This window comes from Primulina eburnea, chromosome 4 (genome assembly GCF_022965805.1).
Source record: "Primulina eburnea isolate SZY01 chromosome 4, ASM2296580v1, whole genome shotgun sequence".
In the NCBI taxonomy this organism is placed as follows: domain Eukaryota; kingdom Viridiplantae; phylum Streptophyta; class Magnoliopsida; order Lamiales; family Gesneriaceae; genus Primulina; species Primulina eburnea.
The window spans coordinates 40,282,363-40,298,113 of NC_133104.1; the positions used below are offsets into that span (position 1 = coordinate 40,282,363).

Below are 15,751 nucleotides of genomic sequence, written 5' to 3' on the forward strand. Positions count from 1 at the left end.
TTTCGCTCGATGAACTGCCGCTAAAATCTTTAACCTCTCCTGAAGGGTTGAATGTTTTCCTTGGTTCAACTGACAAGGCTGTTCTTCTCCTTGAATTTTGTGGATGGAATCCAAGATTACTGGCCAAGGGCAATAGCAAGGCTGAAAGTGATAGGTATGTTTTGGCTTCATTTGCTTATAATTTTTCTTTGGTTCTATTTTTTGGGTTCGTGTCAACGTTGTTAAATCAAATATATTAGCTGCCTAAGCTTCTATACCTCATGTGTATCTACCAGATTTAAGGTATTGTCTTCAGTTATCACGTAACTTATTTGATGAGTTTGCAAAAGTTTCTTCCATAAATATATTGGATTTCACAACATCAATGTTATCCTTTTTTTAGAAAACAATCTAAATATCCTTGCACAAATTGCTTAAAAGACATTTCTTGAAGGTAATCTTGGAATAGATGATGGAATTCCTGCATCAGAAAAGAAGAATTACGCAAAGGTGGATGGTGGTTAGTTAATTCACATCATTCAGACGTTTTTAGAAGGAAGAAAGTGCTTAATTAATATTTTCTCTACTTATTCAATGTAAATAGGGAATTGTAGATGACACGCTCAATTTGAGTATTGACAGCGGAGTCAGTGGTTTTTCTTGGCTAAGCCAGTTTACCTCTGTAAATGATAGTCTTACAAAGGAGACAGAATTTGACATTTCGTTCTGGAGCCTCCTGTAGTGTAGATGAGTTCCAGCATTTTAAACCTTTTTTTGCAAAAGTTCGTTGCAGTTGCTAGGGAGTTCTTCATACCTCATGAGAGGCATCGCCCTGGTTAATTACAAATCACTTCTTCCATTGCTAAAAGTCGAAGAGTCAAATTCATGGTTGACGGCAGTTTATTTTTCTGGATGTCCAAGTTGTTCAAAGGTTCTTGGAGAAGGCGATGAGCTGAGAACTGTTCCGCAATACCCCTTATCTGTTGTGGAGGCAAGATTTTGTGAAAAAGCTTTTATTTAATGTCTCTGTCTTTGTTCTAATATCTCTAGTCATGATATATTCTTGGTGTCCTTTTAATGTTAGATTTATGAATGTTGGTTTGCTGTTTTAACATAGTTTCTTATGTTAATGGCTTTTCATTTGAAGCATTGTGTCAGTCGAGCAGTAATTCTTAATTACCCGCCTTTTTGAAATGGAAATCTCTATCATTACATCCTTTGCAAATGTTGCTCCGTTCTCCGATTGTTGAATTCCTGCAAATATAATTACCAATGCCTCATCATTTAGAATGTTCATCACAATGGCGATAGACCTCTTACAAAATTTCTCCACTGATTGGTAAAATTATTACTTAAAGTCCATTTTGAGTGGTATGGGAAGAAGGAAAAGCAAAATAAGATTTATTCACATAATCTTTATTTGTAGTGCAGTTATTGTAACTTCATATCCTTCCACCAACAACTAATATTCTCGGCCTGTTTCTGTCATCCCTTATAAATGATCAGAGAGGGTGGGAAGACAACTCTGGGACGATTTTCCTCATTATCTGCAGGATATTTTTTTTGGTTTTGGGAACTGGTGGAAACAAAAAGGTCAGGAGGCCCTCTCATTGTCGTAGGGAGGGGTAACCAGCAGGAGCCGTTGGACCTTCCTATAAGCCTTCTCACACACCCTTGGTGGTATCCTCGAATAAAATTTTAATTTGGCCATGCTTGTAAAATTTTTGGTTTCATTAGTGCTCTTATTATGCAGATTAAAGGATAGTATCAACTTTGCATTGTCTGACCATTCCAATGCTTCTTTGTGGCTTTTGATTTAGTCTCATGTTGCTGGCTATGATATTTACTTAAGAACCTATGGATCGCCATGTTGACAACTGCACCTCGTTTTTCATGGTTATGCCATCTATATGCTTTTTCAAACTTAGTTTGCTGTTTGCTTATATATCTTATTGGTGTTGTGCAGTTGGAAGATGATTTTCGTGTAGCTGAGGCAACTTTACCAGCAAAATGGTCTTCGACACTTCTTTTTGTTGATAGGTCATCTGACTCGATGCAAATAAGAACAGAGAGCCAGGGGGCTCTCAATGCTTTTAGAGAGTTTGTGCAACACTTTGGGATATCAAACAATATCCATGGGCTAGCCACTGTCCAGCTTGGCAAGTCCGCAACTGATTCTAAAAGATCATCATGGAGTACTCTCAAACATCCTTTTCTCCGACATTTCCCAGCATCACAAACCCTAGTTCTCAAGGATAAGATGTCCGTAATGATTACAAAGGATGGGAAACAACTTACTTTGGAAGATTTGGTTTCTAGATTCCCCATCGGCTTAGATGAAAGACCTCGGTTGTCCATCGGCTGCATCCTAAGTGCTACAGAAAAGCTTCTGGATATTCACCCATTTGACGAATCTAAAATTTTTCTTGTGAAAGTGGAAAAAAGAACTGGATTCCAAGGCTTGATCATTAACAAACGTATCAGTCGGGACTCCCTTGAAGAAGAAGGTTTTGACTTATTAAAGGAGGCACCTTTGTCCTTCGGTGGTCTTGTATTGAGACATGCATTACCTCTTGTTGCTCTTACACAGAAATTTATTGAAAATCAATCTGTAGAAATCCTACAGGAAGTTTACTTCGTTGATTCATGGTCCACACAAAGCATAATTGAAGAAATTAGAGTGGGTGACCTATCTGTTCACGACTTCTGGTTTTTTTTCCCGGATATTCGAGTTGAGGAGCTTGGAATATAAAAAAATGGTGGTTTGGAACGGTTGGAGTTGCCATGGACATGATGACTGGTTCTGAAAAACTTGATCATAATCAATTTAGAGCGTAGAGTTGATAATCTGTTATATATATATATATGCTTACAAAATGTTGCGTCAAACCAAAATATACATTGCAGCAATTTCTAGCAATATGAGAAAACTCGTTTACATCCCTTGTGCGTTTGTTTCGTTCATACAGAACAATCACATAGATACTGCTCGTTGATGCATAAAATCACTTGTTCTGAGTTCATGTTGTTGCCAATGCGAACTCGCACTTCTAAGTCATGTGTGCGACACATGTGTTTTTTTAATCTCTGGATCCTACTTAATTAAATTTTCTGCCTTACGTTCCTATAAAATCCAAATAAACAAATCAGAAAACGCATTATGCTCATCAGGGATGGAACCAAGATTTCGATTCGAGTTCACATTTTTGGACAAAATTACATACCCGAATTCTCCAGTGGTTCCATCCCTAAAACTAGTCATATCAACATAATAGAGGCTTCTCTACATCGTACTCACTTTCCACTGAGTTATTGTCGTCATCGACAGAAAAACCCTCTTTTCCTTTAGCCCAGAGCACGAAATAGAGACCGGTAAACATGAGGCACATACCTGCAAGGCTTGAATTCAAAAGGGTCTGTCTCAATATTGTCCAAAAATTTTCAATCATGTTTTCTTGATTCGAATATTGATTGAATATATACCTTCCAATGCTAATGGATTCTCCCAAAGTTATAACTGATAGTACAACAGAAATGACAGTAGCGAGGGGGTTAAATATAGACACCATGACTGGACCTCTTTTCTTCATCGCCCATGCATTGAAGCTTACACATATTCCACTCACACTGCCTGCCTGTTTTCATTCAATAGTTGAATAATTATTCAAGGAGCAAGGAATTTTATGCATCACGTGTAACTCGTTGATGGCAAATATGCAGGAAGAAATTGGTTGTGAAAATGAATGATAAGCAACAGGGAATTACCAAAATGGAGTAGACAATGAGTTGTTGAATAGTTAACAAAGGCCATCCAGTATCCCATCCATTATCTTCAATCATCTGAACCATGGTAGTGAGAACCACACCTATGAGTGATGTTAATGTACACAAGGATATCGGTGCTGGAAAATCACGTAAAGTTGTAGCCTGAAACGTGCAGGACAAAAGTTACTATCTATGTTGTTCCTCCTGATATTATGTGTTTAAACTTCGACGTACCTGTAAAACGATTTGACTTGACAACACAAAAATAGCTGCAATTAGATACATGCAACCGATCATGGTTTGTTCGTCGAAAATGTTATCAGGAGGTGGAGATGAATTCAAGGATTGAGCCTCCTTTGGCGACGGATGTTGCACTGTACTTTGCATCAGACTCATTAAAAGTGCTCCGACAACACAGAGTAGAGTCCCTGCAATCTTGGCTCTGCTGTATATGCTTGCCAGCTCTATTTTCTCTAATCTGCATGGAGGGTTAAAATGTTTATTTTTTTCATGATTAATGAGGCTGCTAGAGATTAAAATTAAAATATTGATGATGGGGAGAAATGGGATTGACCTGAAAGCCCAGGCAATGCAAAAGATTAGTCCTGGTGCAAGATTTGGCATGGCTGTGGCCATAGCTGGTGAAGTGAGACTGACACCTTTCATGAACAAAGACTGAAATACAGTCACACTGAAAACATAAAAACAAGGATTAGCATTATACATCATCTGTTAAAGCATAAAACTTACATAATACTTTGCCAACTTTACAATTGAGTTGTTTCTAGCATGGTACAATCTTGTTTGATGGACAAAATGTTAAGCAATTTTAATAATAATAATAATTGTGGTAGATTTCAAATAAAATTTGAATTTAAGCGCTCTCCTCACTCAATGATAGCTAAAAAAAATATAACAAAAAAAGGTCTTGAGTTAATAAGTTCTTTTAAATTTGTCGTTCCAATTATTTGATTTATTTATCAAAGTTCAACTTTCAAATATGTATTAATTAAACTCTTTAATTTTTATATTACGTTACAAAATTCTGGATTTCATTTGATTTAATGGTGGAATTTACAACAACATAATGTTAACTAGGTATGAGGATGCATTAAATAAGTGAAAACTAGAAGAAGAAACGTCAACCTACCCTCCAAAAGAAAGCAAAAGAAGTTGAATCCATAACTTGACACTAAATTTGGTAGGCCATTGCTTCCTGCAACATCAACATAATTCAATATATATCATTAATTTAAGCATTTTATTTTTCTTTTATTTCTTGATTAAAAAAATAATAAACGTCATCAATGAAATGATTGTGTATCATACATCGTTGGATGTATTAAATATAGACAAAACAGAACAAGAAACAGCATAGATAAAATGGACTTGCCGTTCAAAGAAGATGGCTAGAGGAGAGAGCAGAACAAATGTGGCAAATGTAGAAAAAATGATGAGAGAAGAAGGGTGAAACCCAAGCTTCAAGAGATAACTTAACAAAATTGAGTTCCCAGCATACAAAAACTGAACTGTAATCAATCCAACAATTATACCAGCATCTTCAATGTACTGCAGTCTCTTCCAATTGCCCATCATTTTTAATTAATCCAATCTTGCTTGCATGCCTTATTATTTTAAATCTTCTAATAATCAACCAACAATTTTGGCAAAAATACAACTCTTTCTTGCTTGTATAAATGAAGCAACTTTCCAACAATTTTTTCTTCTTTGCAAATCTCAGTCACTTTCTTGGGATATGGGAATGCATATGTCTTCATTTTTCTTGCAAAGCCATTCTCACAAGTAAATTTTTTGTGATTAATTGAGAAACAAGAAGAGATTATCCCCAGAAAAATGGAAGGTTTTGAATCATGGAAGCCAAGAAGTAGAATGAATGGAAGGTTGAGGGTGTGAATTTTTTGAACTATGAAAGCCAACAAATACAACGGTTTAAGTTTTCACCTCTCTTTATGTAACAAAGCAAGAATTCCCTATAATGTTGGAGCAAATCTCTCCCTCCCCTTCTCATGTATTTATGCATACAATAATGGACCATTGGTAATGGTAATAAGTATGTCAATATTATAAAATCTCATGCATTATACCAAAAAAACACCAAAAAAACATTAAAGATATTAATAAAAAAATAATACCAAGATAGAAGAGTGAATATTTTTCAAATTTTAGAAAATACCCACTTTTTGTGCTTGTATTGAATTTCTTTAATACCTATATAAAGTAAAGTTAGAACATTTAAAAATAATAATTTCTTGTATAACTCCTTTTTAAAAAAAAAAAAGGAGAAAAGATTAGCTGCCATAATCTATATACCTATAAAAGTGTGGATGATGGGCAAAGTTTTTTGATTGTGATTTTACTACATTGCCCAAAAACTATGTATTGTTTGTATTAATTGCATGGGCATTGGTGGAAAAAATATATAAAATTTAGGGACAAATTTGGGATAATGGATTTGTAATGTATTGATTATGTATTTAATTGAGGTATTTATTTTTTTGAACTCATTAAACACATGAGGATCATAGTGTTTTTATTTTTTTAATAGAAAATTGTAAAATAAGAAATTTTGAAAATAATATTACATAAAAATTGAATCGATATTCGATAATAAAAAATATATTAGAAAAATAATATTTTCTTCATACATAATTCTTACAAAAAATGTTAAAAAGAATATATATTTAACTATTATACTTATAAGAGTACAAAAAGAATAACAAAATTTTCCTTGTAAATTTTCTACTATTCTCATAAATTGTGTATTGTTAGATTAATTGCACGAAAATTACACAATCATTAAATACATAAGGATTAAAATAATGTTTTTATTTTTTAATAAAAAATTGCAACATAAGAATCTTTGAAAATAATGTTACATAAAAATTGAATAAATATTTTATAATAAAAATACATTAGAGAAATAATATTTTCTTGATACATAATTCTTAGAAAAAATATTAAAACAATAGCTTTTTTTAATTTTAAAAAATCATTAAAAATATTAAAAGAATATATATTTAACAATTATACTTATAAAAGTGTAAAAATAATAACAAAGTTTTTCATTGTAAATTTTCTACCATCCCCTTAAATTGTGTGTTGTTAGATTAATTGCATGGAAGTTTTCTACATAATTTATGGGAAATCTATGCATTAAAAATGAATATATGTTTGATAATAAAAATATATTTTTTTATCTATAAACCTACGTAAGTGTAGATAATTGACAATTTTTTCAATTGTCAAAAGATAAAAATGACATCCTCATCAATACAAATCCAAAAATTCAATAAAGATATATTTGTAAATTTCTAATTGTTGCAAGTGTAAAAAGAAAATATCAATTTTTTTTATTTATTCCACCTAATATATAATTAATTAGTAGCCTAATTATTCCACATCATATATAATTAATAGTCTAACAATTGCTAATGAATTATCACTACAATATACATTGATTGTAATAATTTATATCACTTCAAGAATAAAATGTAATTCCTAAATTAACTTTCTCAAATAATCCATCTTTATACTAAATTTAAATATTTTATCCTTTTAATTTTCTTTCTACATGTTATTTTATTATTTTAATGCAATTTTGTAATTATATTTTAGTGTAGTTTCTAATTAAGTAATAAATTATAGTATCACATGAAGATATAAGAAAAAAATAATTATATATGCAATAGTACAATAACATGATAAGTATATAATAATATGAAATTTAATACTAATATATTTTATTATTTTTTAACTAAGAATTGAAAGTAAAGAATTTAATAAATTATTTATTAGAATTTATATCAATAATTATGAATTTTAATATACTAATAATATCATAAAATATGAATCTGATAGAAAAATTAAAATAGTTAGCTATAATAAGAAGTTTAAATATTTTAGTCGCACTTATAAATATATATATATATATATATATATATATATATATATATATATATATATATATATATATATATATATATATAAGACAAAGTCTTTTAGTGGAATCCTTTTTACAGATGAAGGAGTGACGTGTGAGTGTTTTACATCCATAAAATTCCCGTGTCTTTACTATTCACAAGTTTTTACATTTCAAACTAGGCAAAAACTTGTATGAAACGGTCTCACGGGTCGTATTTGTGAGACGGATCCCTTATTTGGATCATCCATGAAAAAATATTACTTTTTATGCTAAGAATATTACTTTTTATTTGAATATGGGTAGAGTTGACCCGTCTCACGGATTAAGATCCGTGAGACGGTCTCACATGAGACTAACTCTTCAAACTATATCTTGTTGTTTAGATTGTCAACTGGTTGAAAATATCATTAGAAATATTGAACCGTCTTTCACACTTTTCACGTGATTAATATTTATAACTGTTTGAGAAAATCTTTCAACCGTGTAAAAATGATTGAAAACAAATTTTAAAAGCAAATTTTGAGTATTATAGGTTATATTTTATTATCAATTATTATTATTTCATTAGTTTTGATAATATTTTGACGAGTTAGTCATAAATATTTTAAATTGACAATTATTTGTCCTTAGTGTGCTTCACGTATATAAATTATGATTTATGCATTTATAAAATCCATAATCTGGTTGATTTTTAGGTTATTATACCTTATACGTGGTTCTTAGATATATATATTTTCAAAATTTGTTTCAGTTCAATTCATTCTATATATTATGCTAATTATAATTTATTATATAACATAAAATTAACTACTTGAATTTCAATTTGAGAAACAATTTTGAAAGTAAAGTATATAAGTTCTTAATTAATTTATTCGCTTAATATGACAAAAGACTAAATCAATATAAATAAAAAAATGAATCAAATTATTTTTAAAAAAATCAAATTTTAATTTTTATTAAATAATTAATATTTACGTGCATCGCACGTGCTTCTTGCTAGTTGTCTTAAACATAAAAAGATAATGCAATGTTCCTTAATTTTCAAGAAAATGTGAGTGTTTACGCAATGCTCAGCTCAATAAATTCTTCTTTAAATGACAGAAAGAACCTAATCTTGATTTGTAAAAGTGGGAAATAAAACCATCAAAATTCAAAATGTGATGTTAGAATTTTTATTCTCAAATTATACATCATTTATCCGTGGAAGCAAAGCACATTCATTCATTAGCAGAACTTTTCCTGCAGTTCTTGAAAGACAGTCCACCACATGGATCGGTCCCATTTCGTACATGGATTCAGGTGCCTTAATTTCAGATATGGCCGTAACAAATACTTTCAAGCCAAATATCTCTAGCATAATCTATTCGATTCGTGCGTGTACTTATACTGGCCTGTTTTCTCATGGCCAACAGCTTCATTGCCACATTCTGAAATCTGGGTTCGATTCCGATGTGTATGTCTCCACGGATTTGATTAATTTTTATGTCAAGTTTAACCGTGTAAATGATGCGCAAAATTTGTTTGTTGAAATTCCTGATCCAACTGTGGTTTCTTGGAATTCATTAATTTCGGGGTATGTGAATCATGGGCAGTTTCGAAAAGCTTTAAAGGTGTTTATTCAATTAGAAAGCTCAAATGTTTTTGCGGACTCTTATTCGTTTACTGCTGCTTTATCCGCTTGTGGACAACTGAGATTAGTGCAGGTGGGAAGATCGGTGCATTCTAAGATTGTGAAATACGGTGTGGGGTGCAGTGTTTTTGTTGCTAATTGCTTGACCGACATGTATGGAAAGTGCGGTTTCACCATGGAAGCAACGGCGGTTTTCCAAGAAATGGTTGAGAAGGATAATATTTCTTGGAATTCTGTTATTGCAGCAAATGCTAGAAATGGGAAACTTGAACAGGCATACACTTTTATGCTTGAGATGCCAGAACCTGATACAATCTCGTACAATGAACTGATTGATGGCATTGCACGGTATGGAGTTATAGAAGATGCTATTACTGTGTTATCAAAAATGCAAAACTCAAATTCATCTTCATGGAATTCGATAATTACAGGGTATGTGAACCGAGAAAGAGGCAGGGAAGCTCTGGATTTTTTCTGCAAAATGCATTTGTGTGGTGTCCACATGGATGAATTCACGTTCTCAAGTATCTTAAGTGGCATTGCAAGGCTGTCTGCGACCACATGGGGTAGTTTGATACATGGGTGCTTGTTGAAACATGGTTTAGATGGATATGTTGTTGTCGGGAGTGCTCTGATTGACATGTATTTTAAGTGTGGGCAGATAGAGGAAGCGGAAAAATCATTTCACTCACTTCCAGACAAGAATTTGGTTACGTGGAATGCAATGATAACAGGATATGCTCACAATGGTAACTTCAGAATGGTGATTCATCTCTTCGAGAAGTTGAAATCAATGAGAAATCTACAGCCTGATGAAATTACTTTTCTCAATGTATTTTCAGCGTGTTGGCATATTAGGATCCCTCTGAAGATAGCAAACCAGTTCTTTGAATCGATGATTAATGAATATATGATTGAGCCTACGCCAGAGCACTGTTCTTTAATGATAAGGCTCCTGGGGCAAGAAGGACACTTAAACAAGGCCGAGGCTATGATTAAAGAACTGGGTTACAGTTCCTGTGGAATGGTTTGGAAGGCATTACTCAGTGCTTGTGTCACCTGTGGGAACCTAGAAGTGGCAGAGGTGGCTGCTGCAAAAGTTATTGAGTTGGAGAGCGATAACGAGTTTGTTTATGTGATGATGTCTAACATCTATGCCTCCAAAGGAAAATGGGACAATGCTTGTGGCGTGAGGGAAATGATGAAAGAGAGAATGGTAGTGAAAGAAGCTGGCTGTAGCTGGATAGAAGTTGAAGATGTGATCCCAACATCCTTGATGATTTGATATGGAGACGTTCTTGATGCTAATATGTACACGATCATCCCAAGGAAACCTGTTATGGTTCCACAAAGTGGGATATAAGCTTGTGAGAGATTATTTTTGTGTTGGGACTACTCTCTGATCCTTACACGTTAGTCAGGGCGAGCTCCTAGAATGCCTCAAGGTGTTCGAAGTTTGATTCTTACAGAAACTTGGATTCCTCTGTGTCAGATCACTATACATCTTGGTGTGGGATGCAAATGAAGGAGGGGTTGTGAAGTAAAGAGAGATGACAATGTTAGTTCGAGAACATAGAGTATGGACTATGGACAATTTCCTTACGTCTAAGCTCGATAGTGTTGCATAGACAATTTTGTTAAAGCCAGCACAAGGATGTTAATTTTGGTAAAGTTCCACCTTCCCATCCGAGGATGATCTTAACTCGATTGTGTCGTATAAGCAACTTTGCTACGGATTAGATCATAGTGGGATATGATTTTGGAAATGAGATGTTGCCCCATTGGGTAACAAAATAATAGATAAAAAAAAATATTTGGCCTAAAAATAACTTTAATATTTCTTATGTGTATTAATTTCATTTGCTACGAATTAGCTTATGTATTCTAATTGATTGCAAATTTCTCAACTCAACAAGTAAGTGGGAGTATATATTTTGTTAAACACAGGTCAAAGGAGAAGATAGGCTTTTTACGTTTGTGTACGTGTTTGAATGACATATGTTAACACTGAAATCGGTGATGCTAACTGGGAGTTCAGATCCCCGCTTGGAGAGCTCGGGTCAAACCTGGGGGCGCTGGCTGGGAGGTCGGATCTTCACCTTGGGAGCTCGGATCAGGCACCTCGAAATCCAGAAACACAAACAAGAGTGTTAGAAGGGGGCCGGAAGGTTGTTCCGGCGTAGCCCCTCCGACGCTCAAGTCAGAGAACGGAAAACTTGAGAGAATAATGTGTGTGCCGAGAGAATGTGAAAAAGTATGAATATTTAAAATAATGGACGGAACCTGGTATTTATAGGTGATGCATAGAGTCCTAGTTTTGGTAGGTTTAGATCTTCAGAATCTTCGGAAGATTTGATAAGATATGGTGACAGATTTGATAAGATCTTTAATGGGCTTTACCTTTCTGGGCCTTGATCTCTGTGGGCTACGCGCTTAATATTTGAGTAAGAGTTCTCGCAGGTACGGGCCCACGAGACGCTAGGACCTCCTGGGACCTCGGCTCGGGAGCTCGGCCGAGGGTTTTCGATCGTCCCGATAATAGCTTCTTGGAGGTCAGCTCGGGATGTCGGCCAGGGAGGTCGGCCAGGGAGGTCGGCTGACCTCTCCAATCGCTGGAACTTCTGATATGGGAGGTCGGCCAGAGATGACCTCCCGGACAGCCTCAAGCTTTCTTCTGAATGCATGTTGGGCTTTGCTTGATATGGGCTATCGAGAGCGGGCCGAGCCCATCCTCCCACCGGGGGTATCACGAGTCCCCCCCTCAAGTCGAGCTGACGTTGAAGACCTGAAGCTCGTGGTTTCCTGAGCTCTCGATGGCCCATGATTATTCTGAGCTCACTGCCTCAGTACTACCGTGAGATCATGACGTCCGAGTGACTGGATGAGCTGGGAGGGAAAGCCAAAAACCTGGGGGCGCCTGAGCTCCTGGTAGCTCTTGTCTGTACCGAGCCTCGAAGTTTTATTGCTGCGCTGATCTGGGGTTACCAAATTATAGGGAGCTCTGCCCTCAAAGATTGAGTCTCCGGCTGAGCGTAGTTTTGGATCTTCCTGAACTGGAAGATGAAGTTCGTAACCGGGCTGAATGGCTAAACAAGGCACTCCACGCTATGATGAAGTTCTAGCTGAGCTGAGCTTAGGTTTGTGTACCATAAGCCACGCTGATTCATTTCAATATCTGTGCTGAGCTGAGACAACGGCGAGCTTCCAGCTGTGCTGAATACGAAACGTTACTGCCAGCTGTCAGTTAAAAAGTAAATTTCGCGTATTTCGATACAATCCAGGCCGTTTAGGCCTTTCGCGATCAACGGTCAGATCTCTTCCTGGTCCCTCTATAAATACCCGTTACCCCTCTTACTTCACTTCCTACTTTCCTATCATTTCACCTCGGCTCCGACCTTCCAAAAGAATTCGTCCTTTCTCAAACTCCTGCTCTCCCGATCTTCTTCAATAGGTATCGTTTCATGGCCTCCCCCAACCGTTCTTCCTTGTCGACCTCCGAGGGGATATTCCGAGAGGTGGATCAGTATGATCCCCTCACGGAGGTTGCCTCGGGATCAGGTGAATGTCCTGAGATTGAGGGGGTCAGCTCCCGCCTCGTTGCTGGTGATGACGGTGCAGCCCTGAACCAGCTTAGCCTCAGTCACCCCGAGGAGCCCCTCAGGATGTCTGACCCTTGGTTCGAGCTCTACCCTTCATGGTTGGATGCCTCGGACGAGCCTCGCATCCGAGCTCTCTCCTACGCACCCAGGGATTATAAGTTTCTATTCCCTCATTCCGAGGACAGAGCCCACAACCCCCCCCCCCCCTGGATACTACACTTTCTATGAGGACCAATTAGATGGTGGACTTAGGTTCCCTCTCCCCTCCTTCTTTCAAGAACTGAGCCAATTTTACCAAATCCACCTCGGCCAGTTTTCCCCCAACGCCTTCCGCACTTTGTGTAATTTTGTGGTTCTTTTCAAGACCTTAGCTTTTGAGGTCGACCCCCTGACCTTCTCTCATTTCTACCTCCCCAAGAGGTCAGAAGATGGTCCCTTCTATTTCTCAGCTCGGCCCAGCTGCTAGTTCTTTGAGGGGGCACCGAGCTCTAACAAATTTTGGAAAAACCACTTCTTTTTCGTCCAACCCTCTGACTCTTGGGACATTTGTTCGCAATGGCGGGTCGCTCTACCCGAGCTCCCCTGTCCCGTCTCAGGTTTTCGCAAGAGTGATACTTTTCTGAGGCCCTTCGGGGCCATCCGGGGTCGGCGTTTCCATACCCCCACCCTTTTAGCTGAGGACCTCTTGAGCTACTATGGGCTTAGCTCGGCCAAAGTCACTCCCAAGGGCAATGCGGGTATGGAATTCAGCTCGTCCTGCCACCCGCCTCCCCTTCTCTCTTTTTTTTTTTTTTTTTTTTTTTTTTTTACACGCATATTTATCTCTGAACTGACACCCTCTTTTCTATTCGTGCCAGCTAACAGAGTCATGAATGCCCTGATTCAAAAGGCTGCAGCTTGCAAAAAGCACCAGGTCGGCTCGGGTGCTGCGAGCAAAGGCAAAGCCAGGGTTGTTGAGGCCAGTGCTGAGGAAGTCACTGTGGTGGCTGTTACTGAGGCTTTGGAGATCCCTCAGAGCGCCCCTTCTCGGAAGCGCCGTGCCCCAAGCACACCTGGCCCAATGGGTCAGTCCGGCAGCAGTGGGGAGCTTGGGCCTCTTCAAACTGACGCAGTGCCCCTCCGGCAGTTCAAGCCGGATCCTCGCTCCAAAGTCATGCGTTCCAGATCTCACCTTTACGACATGTACCGGGACGACCTCCGGATAGTAGGGGCGGGGCCCACCTCTCTGGCTGGAGCCGTGCTGCGGGACGTTGCCTCTCAGGCCGATGCTGACTTCCTTCAAGAGCTCAATTGGTCGGAGCTCGTCTCGAGGTCAACTTCTGCAAGTGCTGAGGTGACTTTCTCTCCTTTTATTATTACTATATTTACATTCTTTCATAAACTGAACTCTTTTCTATGCAGGCCGCTCTACTGAATGCTGAGGTAGCTTTCCGAGCTACTAATCTCCGGAAGATATCCTCGAAGGATACTCGGACCTTCCAAGCCACTTCAGCCGAGCTGGAGAAGAAGTTGGCTGACCTTACCGAGGCCTTGGAGAAGGAGAAGGCCAACTCAAAGAGCCGGGAGGAGGATATGCGCCAGGGTTTTGCAGCAGAGACCCTGAAGTTGAAGAATGAGCTACGCATGCTGGAGGTTCGGCTCGAGGCGTCCCAAGAGGAGGTTAGAACCTCTTAGGAGGCAGCTAGGGTTGCTCAAGCGGAGCTTGAAATGGGTTCTGAGGCCTTCAAGGAGGACTTCCTGAAGTCAGAGGAGTTTGCCCTTACCGTCGCTGAGAAGGCCCTCGGTTTCATATATGTGGGCTTCGACGGTGCTGTGGCCCAGTTCAAGGAGGCTGGCTACCCTCCAGAGGGGGCCTCAGCCGATTTTCTTGACCCCCAGAGGGTAGTAGATAACCTCCCCCCAGAAGACCCGGACACTGGAGGAGCTCAGCACCCAACCTCAACTCCTTAGTTTATTTCCCTCCGTCCTATTTGTACTGCAAATATTTTAATGAAAATTTTTATTCCATCATTCCATCTTGCATGAGCCCAGCAACCACAATGAACACAATAGAACTTTAATTCGACGAGGTTACTCTTTGGGGGGTCGGCTAGACACAGTACAATAATAATATGATAAAGCCTTTGGAGATCAGTCTAGCACTTAATAAACTAACGAACCATTCGATTTGCTCTGAAAGGGGTCGGCCCTGGCTCCTGGAGCTCGGTCCAAAACTCGATGGAATTGTAACTCATTGCGGATCTCAGCCCAGCCACTTAACCATAATAATTGGGTAAAACTAAAACATTGCTGAGATCAGCTCGGCCATGGGAGCTCGGCCAGCCAATCATCCATAATAACTTGGTAAAAATAATACCTCGCTGAGATCGGCTCGGCCATGGGAGCTCGGCCAGCAACATAACCATAATAACTTGGTAAAAATAAAACATCGCTGAGATCGGCTCGGCCATGGGAGCTCGGCCAGCCAATCATCCATAATAACTTGGTAAAAATAATACCTCGCTGAGATCGGCTCGGCCATGGGAGCTCGGCCAGCCAATCATCCATAATAACTTGGTAAAAGTAATACCTCGCTGAGATCGGCTCGGCCATGGGAGCTCGGCCAGCCAATCATCCATAATAACTTGGTAAAAATAATACCTCGCTGAGATCGGCTCGGCCATGGGAGCTCGGCCAGCCAATCATCCATAATAACTTGGTAAAAGTAATACCTCGCTGAGATCGGCTCGGCCATGGGAGCTCGGCCAGCAACATAACCATAATAACTTGGTAAAAATAAAACATCGCTGAGATCGGCTCGGCCATGGGAGCTCGGCCAGCCAATCATCCATAATA

The 15,751-nt window shown here is 38.0% G+C and overlaps 2 protein-coding genes across 6 annotated transcripts; one reads left to right on the forward strand and one right to left on the reverse strand.

The window, feature by feature from the left end:
- Positions 1–2,970: 2,970 nt before the first annotated feature.
- Positions 2,971–5,658, reverse strand: LOC140828898 (WAT1-related protein At5g47470). 5 transcript variants are annotated; one of them, XM_073191774.1, is made up of 8 exons: positions 5,134–5,658; positions 4,895–4,956; positions 4,319–4,435; positions 3,979–4,222; positions 3,745–3,906; positions 3,463–3,614; positions 3,278–3,370; positions 2,971–3,103 (listed from the first exon to the last, which is right to left on the reverse strand). In XM_073191774.1, the coding sequence occupies exons 1-7, from the start codon at positions 5,338–5,340 to the stop codon at positions 3,325–3,327; spliced, it is 990 nt and encodes a 329-aa protein (XP_073047875.1). In that variant the 5' UTR covers positions 5,341–5,658; the 3' UTR covers positions 2,971–3,103; positions 3,278–3,324. The 5 variants fall into 5 exon arrangements, with proteins under 5 accessions (XP_073047875.1, XP_073047873.1, XP_073047874.1 ...); XM_073191772.1 differs by having other exon boundaries at positions 3,278–3,378; XM_073191773.1 differs by lacking the exon at positions 2,971–3,103 and having other exon boundaries at positions 3,114–3,370.
- Positions 5,659–8,771: 3,113 nt separating this feature from the next.
- Positions 8,772–11,178, forward strand: LOC140828897 (putative pentatricopeptide repeat-containing protein At5g47460). Its single transcript, XM_073191769.1, has one exon. It carries the CDS (start codon positions 8,848–8,850, stop codon positions 10,600–10,602), a length of 1,755 nt encoding a protein of 584 aa, XP_073047870.1. The 5' UTR covers positions 8,772–8,847; the 3' UTR covers positions 10,603–11,178.
- Positions 11,179–15,751: the final 4,573 nt, after the last annotated feature.